General features: G+C 41.9%; 1 protein-coding gene across 1 annotated transcript in view; it reads left to right on the top strand.

Annotated features, from left to right (window-relative positions):
- The first annotated feature begins 2013 nt into the window (after window positions 1-2013).
- The window catches only part of KCNK1 (potassium two pore domain channel subfamily K member 1), a 70425-nt gene continuing 48496 nt past the window's right edge, over window positions 2014-23942 (top strand). Inside the window, exon 1 of the mRNA XM_004620328.3 lies at window positions 2014-2486. Coding sequence (XP_004620385.2) covers window positions 2132-2486 — 355 coding nt within the window. The 5' untranslated portion in view covers window positions 2014-2131. The remainder of the gene's footprint in view (window positions 2487-23942) is intronic.

Raw genomic sequence — 23942 nt, 5'->3', positions numbered from 1 at the left:
GAGTGCACAGCCAGGAGTAACCCCTGAGTATTGCTGATATTTGACAAAAATGTCAAAAAAAAGTGCATGTGAATGTATGTGTCTGAGAAATAGTACAGGAACTGATAAAGTTGTCTTGCTGTCCTCCGTTTGATCCCCCATGCACTGCCGATAGTGATCCCTGTGTACAGAAGTGAGCCCTGAGCACCCTCCAGCATGGCCCCAAGCCAAAATAAATAAATAAACTGCCAAAGATCAAAAAGTGTGGGGGAGGAGAGGCAAGAATTATGAAATGGGTTGCATAGAAGAGCGTGGAGACAGTGGAGCCTTGGGTGGATTTCTTAGAGATAAAGAATAGATCTAACAGAGAAGGATGGATTCCAGTTCTGAAGGGTAGGGGATTGATTAATGACATGAAGGTCTTCAGAGGGACTGAGAGTGGTGGGTTAGAGATGGCATCTTGGAAGTTAGAAAGTGTTTAAGTGTGATTTTCCTGAGAGAAAAGAAAAGACGGGTCACTGATTAAGAGATTCTGAAAGGCAGAAAAGTAGACAGATGGCTTCAACTTTCTGAGTAAAGTAGGAAATGAGGTTATTTACGAACAGTGAAAAATCACTGATGAGCATGCTAGAGACTTCAGTGAAATTTTCAGCATAAATCCCCAAGTACTTTATTTTTAAAAAGAAGTGGCAGCAAGCAAGGTACTGAACTAAATGATTAGACAATAAAATTTCATATTTTACTGTTTTCCTGATCAAGTAATAATATGTCTGCTACAGAAAATTAGAAAATACACAAGATGACTGAATACTGCACTACCACCCAAATGAACCTTTAGGGGATAGTTTTATTTCCATGTATTGTGCAGATATAGCTCTTTTTTACAAATCAAAATACAAATATTTACACACATGACTATATATATTCACTGGTAAGACTGCTTGCATTTCAACAGACTTACATATACAGCTATATGGTATGTACTTTTATACTTTAATCAACAATGTTGACCCTATGGTTACAATTTGAATTAATTAAGCCACATTTAAGTGTGAGACAATGGTGGCATGTGTTGTCAACGTGTTAAAAAACATTCTTCTCTTCTGGATGTTTAGATTGTTCCTGATTCTATTTTATTTTCATGCACATTCATATACACATATTTCATATATAATGTTTCAAGCAGCCTTGTCTATAAATCTCGGCCTATTCTTTCTTCAGCCACGCCATAGAGTCAAACTACATAAATGTTCTCGTTGCATTGTCAAATAGGCTTTCCAAAACGGGTTATCCACAGTAAGGTATTCGCTGACCCTCATCAACATTTGCAGTTACCTTGAAGGGAAACGAATCATAGAAAAAAGCTCAGTGTCTTTAGTTAGTTATATTGGGAACTTCTTTCTACCTCTTGTGTTTTACTGCATTAGAGTGTCAGGGATGTGGGGTTGGAGGCTGAGGGCAGGAGACATCTATGATCCCGGGTGCCTTCAAACCCAGAGTTTGGAACGCTCATCGTAGGTACCAGCTTGCTCAGTTCTTGGGCCAACAAGACAGTGGAAGGAAGGAAAGTATGCCAAGGCTCTCTATTTTGTCACAGTACCTTGAATTAAAAAGAAATAGGTGGAAAACAAATGTAAATCAGAGTAGGGGGCTTTGGCACGACCTAGACCAGCCCCCCACCCCCGCAACGCAGAACCCCCACCCCCAACCGTTTTCGGCCAGTTTCAGTGCCAGCGACCCTCACCTCCTACCCACAGGTTCAAAGCGCAGGGTGTGGGCTTCCCGGGCAGTGGGCGGGTCCGCCTTTCAAGGCCAAGTTTGCCGCGCGGAAGCGGTGGACTCTCGGGTTACCTGAGCTGGCAAACACGTCAGCGCCACATCATCTGGGCTTTTTAAATATCAAGGAAACAGGAAAAGAAGGGACAAAAAAAAAAAGCCAACCCTCTGGAGTGAGCCAATCGCGGGCAGCCGGCTGTGCCTGGGAGCAGGGCGGGCGGGCGCGCGCCGGGCAGCGGGCAGTGGGTGGGAGCAGGGCGGGCGCGGGGCGGGCCCGAAGGGGCGGCGGGGCCGCGGGCCGCGCCGGGGCCAGTCTGCGGCGTGCGGGCCTCCGAGGTGGCGGCAGTGGCGGCGGCGGCGGCGGCGGCGGGGGAAGATGCTGCAGTCCCTGGCCGGCAGCTCGTGCGTGCGCCTGGTGGAGCGGCACCGCTCGGCCTGGTGCTTCGGGTTCCTGGTGCTCGGCTACCTGCTCTACCTGGTCTTTGGCGCCGTGGTCTTCTCCTCGGTGGAGCTGCCCTACGAGGACCTGCTGCGCCAGGAGCTGCGCAAGCTGAAGCGGCGCTTCCTGGAGGAGCACGAGTGCCTGTCGGAGCAGCAGCTCGAGCAGTTTCTGGGCCGGGTGCTAGAGGCCAGCAACTACGGCGTGTCGGTGCTCAGCAACGCTTCGGGCAACTGGAACTGGGACTTCACCTCCGCGCTCTTCTTCGCCAGTACCGTGCTCTCCACGACAGGTAGGAGGGCCCCCGCCGCCCCTCGCTAACTTTGCTCCTAGGATCACCCCTCCAACTCCCCCTCTCCTCTCCCGCCGACCCCCGCCACCTCTCCCGAGCTCCGGCCGTCCGACCGCTCTGTCCCCAAACCACCCCACCAGACCTGACCACTTGGGGCCCGGGCGCGGGGACTCGCGGAGCCGGAAGCCGACGAGTGGCTTCGGAACGTGGCTTGGGGATAGGTGTCGCTAACTCTTGACAAATGATCCCGAAAGCGTTTACTCGGGTGTCTCGGGGACTCTTCGGGCCACGATCTCTCTTGGCGCGATGCCCTTTGGCCAACCCACCGCGTCACCTGCGGACCCCGCGCGCCGCGACCCGGGGAGGACCGAAAGTAGCCGGTGCGCCGAGAGCGCCCGGCGTCCTCCAGACCCATCCCGCAGGGCCCAGGCTGCAGAATCTAAGGACAGTCAAGGGTCACCTTCCGGACTGTCTCGTCTCTGGATAACCCACTGACATTTCGGCAGCTTTCGTTCTCGAGGACGTTATTAGGGTGGCGGGGTGACATCACTCTGCTCCTCGCCGGTGACCTCTTAGCGGACAGGCCGATCCGGTTTCCTTTCAGAGGAGGAGGGGTGAGGGAAGGGAGCATCCAACTGCCGGTGATCTGGCAAAATGGGGGCACCCTGATTCAGCAGTTTCTGCAACTTTAGGTCTCCTCGGCCACCCTTAACTTCACAGAGCCGCTTCCCCGCACTGCTCCTGCAGCCGGACGCCGGCGGACGGAGGAGCGTGGTGCGGGGGAGGAGGCCGGGCCGAGCCCCAGGGTACAGTCACTAAATAACCCAAGGCTGACTTTATCCCGCCCTGTCCAGGAAAGGATCGTAAACCTGGGCGGAGCTATTTGCAAATTGGTTTCTGGACTCCGCAAAGTATCCCAAAGACAGTTCAGTGAAGTAACTGTCTTCTAATCCGTGACATCAGATCTCCAAGTCAAGTATTTTGGCTGTCACAAGGTCACCGACATTCAAGTTACCTATTTAGTCCTGGGATCTGGGTCTCGTGATTTCTCTCCCAGAAACTCATTGTACCCCCGTCCACTTACACCCCCTCAATCCTTTTACTGATGAATCAACTTTGTGCGACTCCGACTCTTCGCACTATTCCCCCTCCCACCTTCCAATATTGCAATCCCCGGGATTAAATCCGGTTGATTATTTTAATAGTTATTTGGTAATGAAGAGTAATGCACTGTGTAGATCTTGATCTTCTTGATCAAGAAGTCTAGGGTGAGTTACTGAACTGATGGGTTTACTCTGAAATAAACAAGAGTAATTCTAGCTTGTCTTGTAATATATATTTTTAATTATATGGAAGGAAGGTAGCCCTGAGACATGTTATCTTTCTTTTCATCTTTACTGTGAATTTGTCAAGCACTTTTTCTATTGTCTTTACCTCTCTGTTCCTTGGATCATTTATAAGTTTTCATGCCTTTTTTTTTTTTTCTTAAAGTATGTTTGTGTTAAATTGACAATCACTCATCCTTTGCAGAAGAGACTACAGAAAGTCTATGACTGGTTCACAGACCTGGAAAAAATGTGAAGAGTGATAACTTTTAGCATTTTCCATGTAATGGTATTTTAAAGGAAGAGCAGGAATAAGTAACAAGATTATGTTTGATCTTCCTGGGTGGGATTTGTTATTTATGATGCAATTCATGTAGAATCAAATATTCCTAATTAAATGTGGAAAGCAGTAGTTTGCATCTGACAGTTATTTCCCAGATTCCTACTACTCTTTTTTACATTAGGAAAAATTGCACTTTTTGTAACAGTAATGAGTCTTATTATTGTTATTCAGATTGCATTGTAGTTCCTAAGAAAGTCTGTATTCATGCAAAACAAGAGTTCATTTAGGAAATCAGTGCAAGGGGCATTTAAGGATAAACTAGATGAAAAGGTGCCTCTTGGTTTGTAAAATTAGCAAATCAATGAATTCTTAACATTGATAGATCAGAATTGAATTTATTAATTCAAAAAGAATTCTAAATCCAAAACACTCTCTGGTTTTGTACTGACTTATTGCTTGACACATTGATGTTCCCTATATCAAAACACTGGTCTTTGTGGCCGAAGATCAGACAATTTAGGGTAAAAATAGTGTATTTTTATTACTAGAACAATATGTTCTGGAGAAGTACGAGACAATGCAATTGAACTGTGGTTTAAGCTTTTCTTTTAACTAGATATTATAAATGTAGATTTTAAACAAAAAGCAAACAAAAAACTCTTACCACTTTGTTTGTTTGGGGGCCATACCTGGCTATGCACCAGGTTTATTCCTGTCTCTGAATTCAGGAATCATTCCTGGAGGTTCTTGAAGGATCATATGGGGTGCCAGCAACTGAACCCTGAACAACTTGCAAAGCAAGTGCCTTAACTGCTGTACTATCTCTCTAGCACCCAAAACTCTTACCATTTTTTTTTTTTTTTTGCTTTTTGGGTCACACCCAGCTATGCTCAGGGGCTACTCCTGGCTTTGCACTCAGGAATTACTCCTGGCGGTGCTTGGGGGACCATATGGGATGCCGGGGATCGAACCCGGGTCAGCCGCGTGCAAGGCAAACGCCCTACCCGCTGTGCTATCGCTCCGGCCCCAAAACTCTTATCACTTTTGATGGCAAGTCACTCAGATCATTGTGAGGCAGTCTTCATGCCTCTTTTCTTCTCCTTTTCCTTTTTTTTTTTTTTTTTTATAGCTTTTTGGTTCATGCCTGGCGATGCTCAGGGTTTACTCTTGTTTGCATGCTGGAATTACTCCTGATTACTCCTGGGATGCCAAGGATGGAACCCGGGTCGATGCTTGCAAGGCATACGCCCTCCCCGCTGGACTATCGCTCCGCCTGACATACCATATTCAATTCAATTGTGCTGTTATTAGGAGTCATCCTTATCCTGCAGGAATGTAGTTGTACTGATATCAGAAAGCGCAGCCTTTCTGGAAGGCAGTGAGTAAAGTTTTCACCATCCCTTTGGAAGAAACTTTAGGTGGTATATTCAGCAATGTTTTCTTAATTCTCTTAAGAATAAACTAGATGAAAGAGGACTCTGAATAACATAACATGACAACATCTACATAGGAATCAAAAGAATGGGGAAAAAAGGACACCACACTCTTCTAGAGGAAAAAGCTATATAAAAGTGAGACACATATGCTTGGGAGATAATTCAAAGGGTTAGTACATATACTCTGCATGCCAGAAGTTCAGGTTCTATTCCTGGCACAACATGTCCCCTCCCAAGCACCATGAAGCCCACCTCCCCTGAAGTACAGCTGGTAAGACCCTAAGACAACAACATAAAAGTAAACTAAGATCACTGTATCACTGTACTACTGTCATCCCGTTGTTCATTGATTTACTGTGATCCTGAAAGAGCTCCCAATACCCCTTCGAGCTACATTAGCACTCGACAGGGACTAATGGAGACGTTACTGGTGCCCGCTCAAGCAAAAAAAAAACCCACCTAAAACTAAAGGAGCTATAATAAAATGAAGAATTTTCCACTATTAAAATAAAATGTATCTAAATGAAAATTAGAGTCTAATGGGCTTTGATAAATAGTTCATGCTTTGGGGCCAGACAGAGACTACAATGGGTAGGGTGCTGGCCTTATAGGAGACCGACCGATTTTGATCCCTGACATCTCATTTGGTTTCCTGAGCCTTCCAGGAAATTCCTGAGTACAGAGCCAGGAGTAACCCCTGAGCATTGCTGGGTGTGGTCCCCAAACCAAAAACAAACAACAAAAAACAATCCATGCTTTTAAATCACTGCTTTTAATAACTAAAAGACCCCCGCAAGAAATTGTGCTAATTAGAAAGTCTTTAGTAATGTGAAAGAGGATAGCCAAGGTTATTAACTAAGTACTTTTTGACCAAGTACCTTTCCTTAGAAGAAGTCAGGCTGGGGAGGTAGGAAAATCACCTCACCATGGAAACTCCATATTGACTGCTTAAAATAACAATTTTGGGAGCAGCTGAAACTACAATTAGATTAGACATTAAATTTTGAACTGGGAAGCAAATGCAAGAATTTCATTTGTGCCTTGCTATTTCTTTTTTACTTTTTGTTTCTTTTTAAGTGATATGTCTACGGGACTAGAGCGATAGCACAGCGGGTAGGGCATTTGCCTTGCATGCAGCTGACCTGGGTTTGATTCCCAGCATTCCATATAGTTCCCTGAGCACTACCAGGAGTAATTTCTGAGTGCAAAGCCAGGAGTAACCCCTGTGTATTGCCAGGTGTGACCCAAAAAGCAAAACATAAATAAATAAATAAAAATAATGATACGTCTAAAATTGTTTCTCAAGGATTAAGAAAATAATGTGTAGATGACAGTGAGGGAGGAGTAAAGAATAATTCTTATTTATTTACTTATTGGCTTGGGGGGCCACACCTGGTGGTGCTCAGGATTTACTCCTGGTTTTGTACTAAGGAATTACTCCTGGAGATATTCATGTAACTATATAAAATATCAGGGATCAAACCCAGGTTGGCTATGTACAAGGCAAGTGCCCTGCCCATAGTACTATCTTTCCAGCCTCCCCAAATAATTTTTATTAAAAATACCTTTAGTCACCATATGAAACTTGGAGCAATCTCATTCAAAGTTAAGGGCAATTTACTGTAAGTTTGTTGTTTTTATTGATTGCCCTAAGAAAAACTGTATCATGATGATGATGAATATTTGGTTAAAATAAATAGATTTTCTTGTTGTTATTATTTGTGGTTTTGTCTTTGAGTAATACCTTGCTGTGCTTAGTTACTCCGGGTTCTGTGCTCAGGTATGACTCCTGGAAGGACTTGGGGAACAATATAGGGTTCGGGGATCGGCTGCATACAGTGTCCTACCCTCGGTACTATCTTTCTGGCCCTAAAATAAATATAGGTTTTGTATGCATGTGAATATGAAGCCACCTTTGGCTGCTTTGTTAGTGTGGGGTTTACTGCTGCCTCAGCCCCTGTTTCTATCATTTGTAAGAAAGATGCCTTTTCTCAGGGTACAGCTTGATCCGTTTCTAAGAAGAAAGCTATTGAATGCTTTATTTCAAGTGTTCAGAAGGATTGTGAGATAGTTCAAGTAGTTCACTTGCCTCGTCTATTGGAGGCCCTGTGATTAATTCTTAGTACTATTTACATTCATCCCTCTCCCCCAGCAATACAGAGTGGGTTTTGATTAAACAGAAAGGAAATTGCTATGTTACTATAGCATTGGTAATTTTCAAGGTAACAGAGTAATCAAAAGTAACAGAGATTGATACGTTGTTTTTAGGAGGAGAGATGTATTATTATCTACAGTAACTATTTGTGAAAGTTTTAGAATAAATAGAATGGGGTACATAAATTAGCTCTTGGACCCAATTTGACTCATTACCTGATTTTGTGAAGCTAAGAATTTCCTTTCTATAGCCAAGAATGCTTTTTATGTTTAAAAATGAGTGAAAAAAAAGAATATTTTTGACACATTAAACTTTTATGAAAGTCTAGTTTCAGTATCCATGAAAGTGTCATAAAAGCACAAAATTGGTTTGTGCACAGACAAACGCATTTGTTTCTGTCATTTGTGACTGCTTTCCAGCTACAGTGGCAGAGTTGAGTGGTTGTGACAGAAACCATATGGCCACAAAACCAAAAATACTGTAGCTGGCATTTTGCAGAAAGCATTTGCTGATTCCTACTTTAGAATGATCCTTGGAAGGAGCTCTAAGAGAGTTCCAAGTGATTTACCTCCTTTCAGAAAAAATTCTCTTAAGACAATTTAGCCACTCAGACCTTTTGTTATGCTTTTAAAGTGGAACATAAAGGAATTACTAAGGAATTGCTCCCAGCAGTACTCAGGCAACTATATAGGATGCCAGGGATCTATCCTGGGTTGGCTGCATGCAAGGCAAGTGCCCTATTCACTATACTATCTCTCCAGTCTCAAGAATTTTTTTTTTTACATTGTTACCTAGGGCTGGAGCTATAGCACAGCAGTTGGGCGTTCGCCTTTCACGCTGCCAGCCCGAGTTCGATTCCTCCGCCCCTCTCGGAGAGCCTGGCAAGCTACCGAGAGTATCAAGCCCACACAGCAGAGTCTGGCAAGCTACCCATGCATATTGGATATGCCAAAAACAGTAACAATAAGTCTCTCAATGAGAGACGTTACTGGTGCCCACTCGAACAAATCGATGAGCAACGGAGTGACAGTGACAGTAATTACCAATAGAGCATATTCCTTGAATATGTGAAAAGAAAATGAGAGGGGAGGGGGAGGAAAAAAGGAGGGGTGGAGAGAGAGAGAGAGAGAGAGAGAGAGAGAGAGAGAGAGAGAGAGACTTGATTTGATTCCCAGGACCAACAAAAAGCGTACTATCATACTATCAATTTGCAAACAAGTCATATGGAATGTCACTAATTTCAGGTTAATATAGCATTGCCTTTTAATAAGACATTATGATCATTATGTTACTTGTTGGGCCCTTTGTTTGAAGTGCTGCAGGGACCACTCAGTTCTAGATTCCAAGCCCAGGACCTCTGGCATGCAAAACATACGTTCTACCATGTGAGCTACTAGACCATGTCATCCCTAGACCTTGCCATAATAAGAAGTTTGAAAAAGCTACAGTTCACACTAATATTATTTTTATCTAAATTGTGTAGCAGAAACTATATAATATGCAACAGAACTGACAATAGTAAAGAAAATCTTTTTTCACAGAAAGCAAACAACATCTTTCAGCCAAAAGAAAGTTCTGAGCTTTCTGCTTGTTATTCACCAACGTTCTGAACTCTCTGCTTGTTATTCACCAAAGAGCCTTTAGTCTGTTTTGAGACTTTACTTTTAATTCTAACAAATGTAATGATCTGGATTTAACTCTTATAATAGATGAAAGAATGAAAGGTAAACATAAGTGAAACATAAACATAGCTACAAGTAAAAATAAGTGGAAGGGCTCAAAAGGACAGAGGTAGCTCAGTGATAAAACATTTACCTTGCGTGTGTGATAATCTGGGATTTATGTCTGGCACTGCCAAACCAACTAACCTATAAAGTACTAAGAGTCACTGTCACATCATTCCGTTGCTCATCGATTTGCTCGAGCAGGCACCAGAACACCTCCATTGTGAGACTTTGTTGTTACTGTTTTGGCATATAGAATACATCACGGGTAGCTTGCCAGGCTCTGCCATGCTGGCGAGATACTCTCGGTAGCTTGCCAAGCTCTCTGAGAGGGGCGGAGGAATCAAACCCAGGTCGTTCGAGTGCAGGGCAAACGCCCTACCCACTGTGCTATTGCTTCAGCCAGTAGTAGTAGTAAAGTACTAAGAGTAAAATACTAAAAGAACTATAGAGTCCATGTGGCAGTTAGTGTTTGCGTGTATGATCTTCCTTGTATTAGAGGTGACTGATGTGCCAGCATTATTATCCTTACATTACAGATGTTCAACCTATAGTTAAAGCCAGTGATCTTCTCAATCGTGTCATGAAGCTGGACATGGCATGGCCTTCATTTGAATCCAGTATATTTGATTTCAACCTTGATCTTTCACATAGTGTTTAGGTGTAGGAAGTTTTATGGACTGTTTTGTGTTTTTCCAAAATTCATGTGTTGAAACCTAGGACTATATTTGGTGATAGTTCCTTTAAAGAGAGGATTGAGTTAAGAAAGTACATGAAGAAATAGTTTTCATCTGCAACATCTGAAGATACCAGACCTGCTGACACCTGGATCTTGCATGGCCGGCTTACAGACTATGAAAAAATTAATTTCTAGAAGGAACCCCCACTCACTGTTAGTGGGATTGTCATCTTACTCAGCCTCTATGGAAAATGGTATGGAGGCTTATAAAAAATAGATAACAGACCATCCGTATGATCCAGTAATGCCACTTCTTGGTATATGTCTCTAGAACACAAATGCACTTATTTAAAAAGAAATAGAAATATGCCTATGTTCATTGTTCTTTAACAATAGCCAATATCTGGAAGCAACCCAAGTCCCCAGTGACAGAGGAGTGGGTAATTTAAATATGGTTTACCCAATGGAATACTACTTAGCTTCAAGAAAATGTCAAATCTTGCATTTTACAACAGTACAAATCGGTGTAGCGGGTTTAATGTAATCGAAATAAACCAGAGAAGAAAGACAGATACCAGAGGACCTCGTTCATATGTAAACAAAAAAGAATCGTGAATAGACAATGGCCATTTGAGTAAGTCCTAAGCTTCTGCCAACAGAGCTGAGGTTGCCAGGCGGCAGGGTGGCAGGGATTTGGCTGCTAAGAAGAGCCCGAGAGTTAATGGCGGAGGGATAATGATAGTTTGGTGGTATTCAAGGTGTTGTAACATGCACTGATGTAAGCCATGTTATGTCAATAATAAATAATAATAAAATTAATTTCTGCTTTTTAATTCACCTAGTCTTGGGTACTTGTTGAGGCAGCTCTAGCAAACTAGTACAAAAAGTAATGTTGTTTTTTAATTCATAAATGAACCAAATAACAGAAGCATGAGGCACAGATTTTCCCCTCGTTCATATTGAGTACTATTGGTTTTTACCAATTTAAGTGACAATTTAAATACCAATTTAAGTGTAAATTGGTATTTACACTTATTACACTTAAGTGTAAATATTTATATGTTATGGGGCCAGAGAGAAAGTACAGCCTTGCACATGGCTGACCTGGGTTTGATCTTCAGCTGTCCCCTGAGCAAGCACTGCCAGGAGTTTTCCTGGTGTAGAGTCAGGAGTAACTCCTGAGTATTGACAGGTGTTGCCCAAAACCTTTTCAAAAATTTATGGGTCAACTGTACAATGTTACTGTCCCATACCCATCACCAGATTACCAATATGCATCTACCTCTGTCTGTTGGTTACCTTCTACCCTTTTAGCCAGCTCCTTCCACCCCCTTTAATAACTTCAGTTCTGTGGTCAAAATTCAAGGGTTTGTTTTCATTGGACATTCTCTTCTCTTGCTTTGTTTCTTTATGTACCACAGAGCCATTCAGCATTTGCCACTCTTTTAACTTAAGTTTCATCCATCTTGTAGCAAAAGGCAAGATTTAATAGAATCCTGTCGTGTTTATATGCCACATCTTTATCCTCTTATTCATCCATTCATTTTTGATCACAGGGTTGAGTTCTTGGGTTGTTTTAAAATCTTGGATACTGTAAATAACATGGGAATGAACCTAGGTTTGTCTGTGTATGTGTGTGTATATGTCTCTGTGCGCATGTGTGTATGTGTGTGTGTATCTTTGAACTAGTGTTTTGTACTACTTGGATTAAAATTTAAGATTAGAATTTCTGGGCTATATGATATTCCTATTTTTAATTCTTTGAGAAGTTTCCATACTGTTTTTCACAGAAGCTGCCACAATTAGATTCTTGCCAGTAGTGTATGAGGGTTTCTTTGTCTGCACATCCTTGCCAGCACTTGTTTCTGATTTTTTTTTTAACAGAACATATTTTTTTTTTAGACATTGTGAATTACAAAGTTCTTGACAGTAGAGTCTCAGCACACTTTTTGTTTTTTATTTATTTATTTAAAAATTTATTAATGAATGTGAGGTGCAGTTATAGACTTACAATTTTTGTGCTTGTGTTTCACTCATACAATGATCAAGTACTCATACCTCCACCAGTGCCCATACTCCACCACCAATGATCCCAGTATCCCTCCCACCACTGCCCCACCCCTTCCAACCCCGCCCCACCTGTGGCAGGGCATTTCCTTTTGTTCTCTCTCTCCTTTTGGGTGTTGTGGTTTGCAATAGAGGCCATATTGTTCGGTCTATAGTCTACTTTCAGGCTGCATCTCCCATCCCGAGTGGGTCCTCCAAACACACTTTACTTGGTGTTCCCTTGTCTATCTGAGCTGCCTTTTAGAAGCCGTGGAGCAAACCTCCTGCTACTTATCTCTACTAATCTTGGGTGTTAGTTTCCCATTCTGTTATTTTATATTCCACAGATGAGTGCAATCTTTCTATGTCTGTCCTCTTTTTCTGACTCTTTTCACTTAACATGATACATTCCATGTTGATCCAGTTATATGCAAATTTCATGATTTCATCTTTTCTAACAGCTGCATAGTATTCCATTGTGTAGATGTACCAAAGTTTCTTTAACCAGCCATCTGTTGATTGTTTTGTTTTTTCCCCCAGATTTTGACTATTTAAACAGTGCAGCAACGAACATACAAGTCAGCACACTTTTTAAAATGAACAAATTCTCCTGTATCCCATTTAAAATTGTACATAATTGTGTGACATTTAACCTCAGGGGTGCATCCTGAGAAATGTGCCTTTGGGTGAATTCATCATTGTGCAAATATTATAGAGTAATTACACAAACTCATAAAGCATAATCGAGGGTTTCTTAAATTATTTTATTCATGACTCCTTTTCACCTGAGAATTATTTTTTCTCTTTTCTTTAAAATTATAATACCATGATTTACCAAGTTGTTCATAATGCAATTTCAAGCATACAATGTTGCAACACCAATCCCACCACTAGTGTGCCCTTCCCTCCACAAATATTCCCAATTTCCCACCCAGCATCCTAGTCTGCCCCCTTTGCAGGCACAAACACATTTATTTAATACTTCTTGTTACAACAAAACAACAAATGGAGTTATCAAAAAATAGATCAATAAAAGTCAACGTGATAATTGTTATCTCGCACAATGGTGTTACTAAAGTCCTTATCTGAGGATTTATCAGACTGGTGCTAGTTGAGACTTCTGTGTTACTGTTTCGCTTATTGAGCTTGGTCTTCTATGCAATTTCCCCTTCAAATTTATTGTGGTCCTACTAGGCTCACAGTACAATGAAATCTGGAGGTGTTTAGTGTTCCAGGAGTGTGGAGCTGGGATTGTTTGGTGGCTTGGTGAGGTTCAGTTATGCTGTCTTCAGGCAGAAAGGAGAATCTGACTGCCCTCATTCTAAAAAAAGTCCCAGAGCTGTCAGCCCAGACTAGTCTGCCTAGTATGACTCAGTGGCATCTTGCTCTTTTTGAGATTAGTTGTGGAGTTGGACTCTTTTTTGTGAGAGGATGTTGGGTATGTGTGTGGGGGCCTACGGGATGTTTTCTGGTGTGTATGTGAAGGGGTGGGTTAAGGGTGGGGAGGAGGGTGGGAGAATTGGAGGAACCTGTCCGTGACTACTTTGAGAGGCCGCCGAGTTTCAGCCTGTAGTGCAGTTCCACTTGGGAAGCTTCAGCTGCTGCTTGTTCTTTTTCTGTTCTTGATCTTGTTGATACAGACCATTCTCACAGGTGTGAGTACTATCTCACTGTTTATATTTACATTTCTCTGAGAATAAAGCTAAAGAATATTTTATGTGCATTTTGGCCATCTCTGTCTTTCTTATTAAACAGTCAGCTATTTTCCCTATGTTTTGATGGAGTACTTTTTTTGTTGTTTTCTTCTTTGCATATTTTATATATATTGGATATTATCTCTATGTCAGATGAATGATACATGAATATTTTTTTTTCCATTCAGTAGGATGTCTTTTGTTTCATTGACAGCAGAAGCTGTGATTTACATTTTGTTATAATCCTTACCAGTGAAGTCAAACTCCAAAAAGACATTGAAACCAATTATCATGGAGTGTTTTGCCCATGATCTCATAAGTGCATTTTATAGTCTTGGGTGTAAAGTCTAAAACTTGGATACATTTTGAGTTAGCCTTCATTTATAGTATCAGATAATGATCCAATTTTATTCTTTTGCAGTGAGAGTTGAGGGTATCTGAGTTTCCCAGCACCATTTTTTCTGGAGAAATTTTTTTAGAACCAGAATTTTTAATTCATTACTCTTGGAGTAAAGTTTTATATGCCCAAATAAGACATTTTTGTTCATATAATACTTAATGGTTTTGAATGATCAAAAGAAGGCCTTTTCTATGCATCTATTTAATAAAGCAGTGATGTGTGAAACAAATTCTAGAAATATACCTCTCTCTCTATTATTCTACAGCTACTATCTTTAAGCTCATATTACTGCTGGTGGTACTTGAGAGACCATAATTGGTACCAGAGATTGAACTAGGGTCAGTTCTATGCAAGGCAAGTGCCTTAACTCCAACACTATCTTTCTGGCTCCTAGAAATACTTTATATCCAATAATGGTGAAAGAATAGATATTAGTGTTTAATGTGAAAACCAATAATTATCTATAAAATGTTATTCTTTAGTGTTGTACAAATATTTGTTCAGTCTGAGGCTCTGAGATAAGGAACGTGAGAGAAATTATTTTTCACTGAGGGCCCTGATTCGTTCAGATCCTGTGACAAAGGTGGAACTTCCTGAGATCTCCTTTTATTGCCACCCTACTGTACACAACCCTGAAACAAACAAAGACGTTACAGGAAGAACATTGGGGCAAGCCAGTTCCAACCTCCTGGAAAGAAATGCATAGCCCAGAGAGTACTGGAGCCACAAGGCCAAGGGTTTGCATGTCAAAGACAAGCTGGGTCTGGGCTGCTGTGAGAAGAGGAAGACTGACTCTAAGATTTAGTTTATTTACTGAAGGCAGCTTAAAGAAAGAGATGTTCAGCCCCATCCAAACCAATCTGGACACATGAGTAATCTCGCCCATTTTCATGGGTTCCTGTGTTCCTGCCCATTTGTGGGTCAGTCTACATGGGCTCACCCTGATGGTCTAATCTGGCCCCAACACTTGAATATTTGTAGGCTTTTACTCAAAACTCTCAATTTGCTATTATCTGTGCCTATTTTATGGCATCAGGAACATATTCTTAGTATTATAAATAACAACTTGAAATAAATTATTTCTTCTCTTTGATAACATAACTGTAACTCTTCTAGATGTAAATTTAGATTATTTCATTTGCCAGTAATCCCATGGGAAATCTGGTGCTTTTCAGGACAAAGAGTTTTACAACCCTGTTCATTGGATTATATTTCTGGGTAGGAGGGAGATAGCTGTGGAGTAGATGAGTATGGAAATTTGGAACATGTGAAATTATTGGTACTTGATTGTTTTGAGGACCCAGGACATAACAATTTCATATAATTCAAGATATGACACATTGGCCTTAGGGACAGAGATAACTTCAGAGTTGCACTGTGCTGGGATTTGTTATATCGAGACATCATTGCTTCCTAATTGGAGTCAAATCCATCAGATTCTGAAGATTTAATTGCTTTGACTATGCTGTTTTCACCTGGCCTGTTACTGAGGAGTTGTTGTCTTCTATAAAAAGTAGGCTGCACTGGGGCCATCTCCTTGATTCCCTTGTTTCTGTCTCCTGGACTAATTTTGTGCTCTGGTTTTCATTGTTTTTTCCTGTGCCTACATGTTCTGTTCTTTCACTCCTTTATCTTGTTTTAAGAGTTGGTGCAAGGTGTGCCCCAGAGCTAAGATCAAAGTGAAGGACTGGGTGAGAATTGGAGGTAAGGTGTGAGAAACACTGAAAGATGGGATGATTCTTTCTCTGATTGTGAATCAGACTAGCAGAATTTGTCTGTTATTTTCTAGCAAAAAATTCTTCTTTTTTGATACCTAAAACAAAAGCAGTTCTTTTGTGAAATTAATTTAAAATATTTGTACTCTATATTATTTTATAAGGAGCCTATTTAGCTTTTATTTTATTTATTTATATTTATTTTGTTTGGTTTGGGGGTTATACCTGGTGATTCTCAGAGCTTACTCTTGGCTCTGTGCTGAGGGTGACTTCTGGCAGGTCTGGGACATCGGGGATCAAAACCGGGTTGGCTGCATGCAAGGCAAGTGCCTTACCTGATGTACTATTGGCCCTGTACTCTATATATGTGTACACATTGTGACCTAATTTAAGATATTTACTAAATTGAGCCCCTTTTTGCTTTTTATGGAGAAAATTTTTAAAAAATTAAACATTAAAAAATGTATTATTATGACTTAAGGTAGCATTTTAAAAAATATTAATGAATAGAGTTTTGATGTACAGTTACCATGCCTGACAACTTCCAAAGTATCCTTTACTCTATACCAAAGTCCTTATATTACTTTAGTCCACCTCTTCATTACCCCCCAACCTCTGACTTGGTAAATTCAGTATTCTCAGATTTGCTCTCTAAGGCCAACGGTTTGCCATCATTCAGTACTGTTTATTTTCTTCTTCTTTATTTATCTGTTTACCACAAGTAAATTAGGTCATCTTGTGTTTGTCTTTTCCCCTCTGACTTACTTTGCTTAACCTGGTTCCTTCCCGTTTACAGAGGCCTCTCGGAGTTTATTCAGACCTTGGTTTTGCTGTTTTATCAGGAGCACAGTCTGAAGGCGAATGTAGTTCAAGTAGGACATTAGAAAGGCAGTTGGGAGGGGTGCCCAAATAGCAAGGAGGAGCTTGCGGTAGCCTAGGGACTGGAGCCTGTTTATCCAGACCTGCACTCCACTGCTTCCTGCTCTAGCTCCAGGGCAGTGTCCTTCACGCCTTGTATCTCGTTATATGTTGAGATATTTTATTCTTCTGCTCTGGCACTACCGTCTTGTATTCCAATGATTTGGTTTTGTATCAGTCCCCCAACAAGTATAGTTTTGAGGATGAGCATTGGCTGGGCTCCTTCTGCATTGCTGGCACCCACTAGGTCCTCCAGGAGTGCAATTACAATACCTCTTTCCACAGGGACGTATTGTATACTCAGGGAAGTTCTAAAGATGTTACTCATTTCAAGAGACTTTATATATCAGTCTTGGTGAGGAAAGAGAGGGTCAATTATTTTTATTTATTTATTTATTTTTGCTTTTTTTGGGGGGGTCACACTCGGCGATGCACAGGGGTTACTCCTGGCTCTGCACTTAGGAATTACCCTCTGGAGGTGCTCAGGGGACCATATGGGATGCTGGGGATTGAACCTGGGTCGGCCGCGTGCATGGCAAATGCCCTACCCGCTGTGCTATTTCTCCAGCCCCCAGAGGGTCAATTATTAAGTGGTGCAGTTACCCATGTGAAACACATAATACAACGTAACATATAAAACATATACCATATAATACCAATATGTTTATAACATTAAAAAAAGAATCAGGGAACCTCATGTCCATGCAGTGCAGTGTTATAGTCCATAGGGGAGTTTCCAGAGAGACATGCACTCTTCAACTGTTTATTGAACATTCACATTCTCAGATGTTGTTCCAGGCCAGTGGTTCTCAAAGTAGATTGCTCACTAGACTCACCGAACCAGATGGGAAAATACAGAGGTCTGGGTCCATCTCCAGGTAATATTCTGATCTAGTTGTCATGGTTGTGGTTCAGTCCTCAGGCTGAGTGTTAGAAAGATGTGAGGAACTTTAGAAGTGCTTCATGTTATTCAAATGAAAAGGAATATTTGAGAACTTCTAGGCAATTGTGGATCTTGTTTGCTCAGATGGGTTCATCTAGAATGAGAGGGAGATGAGCAAAATGCAAAGGTCGTTGTTATGAAGATAGAAATATCCTGCAGGCAAGAGTGCCTACGAGAAAGGAAGCATATATGGCAGAGAGTGCTGAGGGTGCACTGGGGCCCAGACATGCCATCTTTAATGAGGCAGCCGACATAGGCCTTCCTGAGACTATGGTATTTGGGTAAAGAACTGAAACAGGCGGGTGTATATAACTCAGCTTTCTGAGGAACTGTGTTCTAGGTACAGCTGGAGGTATACCTGTGCCCTAGGTACTGTTGGAGGTACAACTGGAGAGCCACTGAGGCTGGAGTTCAAAGAGCAAAGGAGGACATGGAGAAGGGAAGGGGGTGCTGGCATAGGGCGTGATAGACCACAGCAAACTTTTGAGTTTTCTCCAGTAAGCTGGAAAGTATTGGGGAAATGAAGCAGAGGGATAATATAACCCGGTTTATTTTTCTAACACATTCTGTCTGGTTGGTGTGGGATTGTGAGGGTGAAATCAAGGTGCCCGCAGTGTGTATTACAATACCCTCCCCCATGACTCTTAGAGCATTAGTAGAAGGAAGTAGCACTGTAGCACTGTCGTCCCATTGCTCATCTATTTGCTCGAGTGGGCACCAGTAACATCTCCATTGTGAGACTTGTTACTGTTTTTGGCATACTGAATTCAGCACGGGTAGCTTGCCAGGCTCTGCCATGCGGGCGGGATACTCGGTAGCCTGCCAGGCTTTCTGAGAGGGACTGAAGAATCGAACCCTGGTTGGCCACATGCAAGGCAAATGCCCTACTCCCTGTGCTATTGCTCCAGTCCAGAAGGAAATAAAGGTCAGATTTTTATATAAGTAACCATGGTAGAAGAACTTGCTGATGGATCCAGGTGTGAGATCTGTGAAAAAGAATAATCAAGAAGAACTGGAGAGATAGTACAGTGAGTAGGGAGCTTTCCTTGCACATGGCCAACCTGGGTTTAATCCTCAACACTTCATCTGGTCTTTCCTAAGCCACTCTAGGAGTGATCACTGATCACAGGTCAGGAGTAAGCCCTGAGCATCTCTGGGTGTGGCCCTCCCAAAACAAGAAAGTCTTTTTATTTTTTAATAATTTATTTATTGAATCACTGTAAGATAAACTATTACAAAGCTGTTCATGATTGGGTTTCAGTCGTACAATGTTCCAACACCCACCCCTGCACCAGTGTAATTTCCCAGCACCAATGTCCCAAGTTTTCCTCCAACCCCCTGAACTCCCCGTCACCTCCAGTCTGCCTCTATGACAGGTACCTCTCCTTTCTCTCACTCTTTCTCTCATTTTGGGCATTATGGTTTGTAATTCAGATGCTGAAAGGTTATGTATATCTCTTTACCTACTTTCAGCACTCGTCCACATTGATCACTTCCCACTATTGTTGTCATACTGGACCTCCTCTATCTTATATCTTACCTCCCCTCCAACCCCCTCTCCTACACACACACTTATGGTAATTTCCAACCATTGATCAGTCCTCTAGGCCCCTGTTTTCCCTAACCCAAGCAAGAGAGTCTTGAGAGAATGAAAGATCTCAGGTTATCTGGTCTCAGTCTCTGGCAGAGAAGAGCCTAGAAAGGTCTGGGTAGAGGGTTTTGAGCCCTGAACTTGAGAGCTCTACTGTTCTGATGTACGTCAGGAGGCATGCACTCACCCAGGTCAGTGGTCCCAAGGCCTGGACTTACAGTGCAGAGATACTCTCATGTGAACCATGATCCCGTGTATTCTCACTTGCGTCATTTATCTGACTCAGAAGCTGAAGAAGGCTTTTGAGGGGTAACATCTGAATTTGGCCTTGAAGAAGAAATTGAAAGTCCAGAATAGAGAAAATTTATCTCAGTTTGAGAATGTGAATTCTCTGGCTGAGTTGCTGTTTGGTGAATACTTTGACAACAGTTTTAGTGTCTTTTACTTCAAGGTCAAGAAAGTGTATCTAGGGCACTGGAGCAATAGCACAGCAGGTAGGGCATTTGCCTTGCAAGCAGCCGACCTGGGTTCGATTCCCAACATCCCATATGGTCCCCTGAGCGCTGCCAGGGGTGATTCCTGAGTGCATGAGCCAGGAGTTACCCCTGTGCATCCCCGGGTGTGACCCCCCCCAAAAAAGAAAGTGTATCTAAACTATAATGTGTTTTCAAATTTAATTTTCTGTAAGGCTATGTGGAAAAATCAGGAGCTGGTGAGGGCAGAAAAATTTGTTTTATTTTTTAGAAGTAACAATAGTATATTTCTTATTTAATATAATCATCACTGTATCACTGTCATCCCATTGCTCATCGATTTGTGCAACCGGGCATCAGTAATGTCTCTATTGTGAGACTTGTTACTGTTTTTGGCGTATCGAATACACCACTGATAGCTTGCCAGGCTCTGGCAAGTTAGTGCGGGCGAGATACTCTTGGTAGCTTGCAGGGCTCTCTGAGAGGGGTGGAGGAATCAAACCTGGGTCAGCTTCGTGCAAGGCAAATGCCCTACTTGCTGTGCTATTGCTCCAGCTTTTATTTTTGTATTCCCAAGAACAACAATAAATAAATGAATGCCTTAAGTTTCTAGGAGCAGCTAGTAAGTACATAAAATTACAGAGCAATCAATCGATTTGGATTGTTTGTTTATTGTTCATAATGATACTTTTGGTATTAAATAAGAAAAACATCAATTGCTTCCCTGTGTCCCCATATCACATATACCTCCTAAGGTACCTAAAATATTTAAAAAATCTATCAGCTTCCAATAAACACACTTACAGTTTGTAACTGATGGGAACATGATTGACTCCTCTGAAAACATCCGAGTGACCATTATTTTGTCCCTGTGTTTTTAAATTTGCAGCTTTATCTTTGGAAATTTTCTCACTTGAGTAAATATGGCTACCTGCTTGTTGTGAGTAATCTCTCAAATAAGCTTCCTAATGTTCTCTCAAATAAGCGTTTTTTTTTTGTAAATACTGTATTTTCGAGGTTTCCCCCAGCTTATAATTGAAATATTACAAGCCAGACTTGAAAGGTTAAAATCTTCTTGTAACGAAAGTTCTTCAAATGCTTGTTCACCAGTGACCCAGGCACTCAATTATTTAAAGACATCTTAGTGGTTGGGTGGATTAAGTTGATTAAAGCAGCTGGAGAGGCTGCCTGAGGCCTTCGGCTTCCCTGAGCAGGGAGAGAAGCCCCCGTCCCACCCCCTACTTAGCACCCAGCGCTGTGACATGAGCCATCACCGCAAAACAACTTCTTACCCTTGACTGGCTGCACAGATGAACTTCCTGGCAGGGTGCAGAGTGGAGCTACGGATGAGCCCTCCAAGTTCACACCCTCGAACTGCAGGGAAGAGCGCTGGTGTGCAGACAAGCAATCCGCCATCTGTTTCGCCCATCTTCTGTTCCCCGGCCTCCGCAATGCATCTTATGTTTAGAAATTGAACCAACAAAGATGGAAAGAGCAACACTAAAATTGTAACAACAAAATAAGCAAACTTCTGTTAGTAGTTTTTGTAATATCATCGAGGCCTCGTTTTGCTCGCCTCCAAGTCTGTCTGTATACCTATTATTTGTAAAGGTAATCTGCAGGAAGGACAAAGCTTGTCTTTGGCAGAGCCAAATAGGCACATGCTGGCTTTTGCTCATGACCATGTTTTGTGTATTTGTTTCTGCTGGTCACCTGTGCCACTGAAGGAGAGCCTGAGGGCCAGGCTCCCACATAACCATGGGCAAGTTTTGCCTCACTGACCCCCTTGACTAAGTTAATATTTTTTAAAGTATAGCCTGATTGAGTGAAAAAATGAGAAGGGCTATTTTTAGAGGGAATTTATTATTATTATTATTATTCTTTTGCTTTTGGGCTGGAGCGATAGCACAGTGGTAGGGCGTTCGCCTTTCATGTGGCCGACCCGTGTTCGATTCCTCCGCCCCTCTCGGAGAGCCCAGCAAGCTACTGAGAGTATCGTACACGCACAGCAGAGCCTGGCAAGCTACCTGTGGTGTATTGGATATGCCAAAAACAGTAACAAATAAGTCTCACATTGAGAGACATTACTGGTGCCCACTAGGACAAATCGATGAGCAACGGGATGACAGTGACAGTGATTTTGCTTTTGCTTTTAGGGCCACATTCAGTGATGCTCAGGGGCTACTCCCGGTTTTGTAGCTCCCACTTGGGGGACGATGCTGTGTCAGGGATCTAATCTGGGGCTCTTGCATGCGAAGCATGCTGTCAGCCCTTTGAGCTATCTCTCCAGCTCTTAGAAATAATTTTTATTTTCAGTAATAAATGAATAAATGTGGCATAGGAATTTTCTTCAGGGAATGAAAAGAATGAAAGATCTCACAACCAGGAAGTTTGAGCATTTCCTCGTCAAGGGAGGTCTGGGTTTGCTTTAGGCGAGTCACTGTCAGTGAAAATTTATCTGTAAGTTCTCTAGAGTTCAGTTGTTTCCTGTAACAGCTCTGCCCTGCCTGTTCCTAGGTGTTTTTGAATGTCTGCCTTCTCTTTACCCAGGACATATGCTTACGTAGAGATAACTGAAAAAATATAGCCCAGCTGGGAGACTACATCAAAACCTATAATGTTTAAAACTGATGGGTATAGCTTCATAACTGCTGAATTGTATGAGGCTCTAGGAACTGTAAGAGGATTTTGAGGGCTAGGCCAGTTTGAACTTACAGGGTTAGAGAAGTTTAAAGGAGGATGTGGTTTGAGATGAATAAGCAACTGAGGGAAATTTGATTAGCTCTCCCAGAGGAAAGAGAACTTTTAAGGAACAGGACATGCATGTACTCAGCACAGGTACCCCCAAAGAGGAATTGACGCCAACCTAGAGAGTAATGATGCCAGCTTCACCGAGCTAATCTGTTGGTTGATTAGAGACTTAGAGGTGGAGATGGAGGGTCACATGTGGGAAATGAAATTAGCTCTGAACTTCAAAGGCAACAGATTGTGATCCTATGCGGAGATTGTTCAGTTTGCAGGCTGACTTAAAACAAGGAAAACTGGATAACACAGCTCAGTTATCTCAGCTGTAGTAGGCTTTCAGATAGCTTGAGCAGTAGAGATTAAAACTGCCCAAAGTATTACCCACCAATATATGAAGACAGAGTCAGAAGGCTGGGCAGGGGAGAGCATGGAAGAATGCATGAGAGCCTCTAGATGGACTTAGTGGGAATGCCTAAGTCCTGGGAACATCACTGGGTCAAGTAAAATGCTCTGGGAATTTCCCAGTCTGAACTGTCCTATGAGGCCCGTTTGGTGAGTAGACAAGTTGTTGCTGTATATGGGAGGCCTAAGGCTTTCTGGGAGTGTATGTGGTGGGGAACATAGAAGGGAGCACCCAGAATTCTATTCTTGTTTTCATGCATGTAAGGGATGGCCAGATCACAGACTTAGGGTGTACATCTGAGAGCACAGAGGGAGACTCTGGGGAGCTGGGTTCCTCAAGCAAAAATGCTAGGAGTTCAGGCATAAAATAGTGATTAAACTCTTCAGCGCATGGCTACACATGTGCTTTGTAATTATTTTGTTGGATGCTTATAAATTAGCATTCTAAATAGTTTTGAAAAGTTCTAAGTAGGTTATAGGCATTCCCCAGATGGTGTTTATACAACCATCTTTACATAATTTTTGACATATGAAAGTCTCAACTTCATTGTAGAATCTGAATGACTAAACTGTGCTTAATGAGGTGTTTTTCTTAAAAACAAAGGGGGAGAGGAAAAATAAACAAAGCAGGTGTTAAAAATATACTTACTTGTATTTTGTATTATCTTTGTATTAAGATAATATCTTAGCACATTGGACTCGGCATACAAATCACTTCTCTTTAATCTTTTGGTGTTCGCAGTTTTGCTTTAGAACATCCCATTTGTGTTAGAGCTTTGCTCTTCATAGGGGTGGTGGAATCACTGGACAAAAGCTCATGAGAAATAGGAAATGGCGCCACATCCTCATTGTATATAAGTTTATACTGTCATTCAATCTTTATTGACATATATGATTTTAACTAATGATTTTAAGTTTATGCTGTCA

The sequence above is a fragment of the Sorex araneus genome, chromosome 9 (assembly GCF_027595985.1).
Source record: "Sorex araneus isolate mSorAra2 chromosome 9, mSorAra2.pri, whole genome shotgun sequence".
NCBI lineage: Eukaryota > Metazoa > Chordata > Mammalia > Eulipotyphla > Soricidae > Sorex > Sorex araneus.
This window is presented reverse-complemented; position numbering and strand designations above follow the sequence as displayed.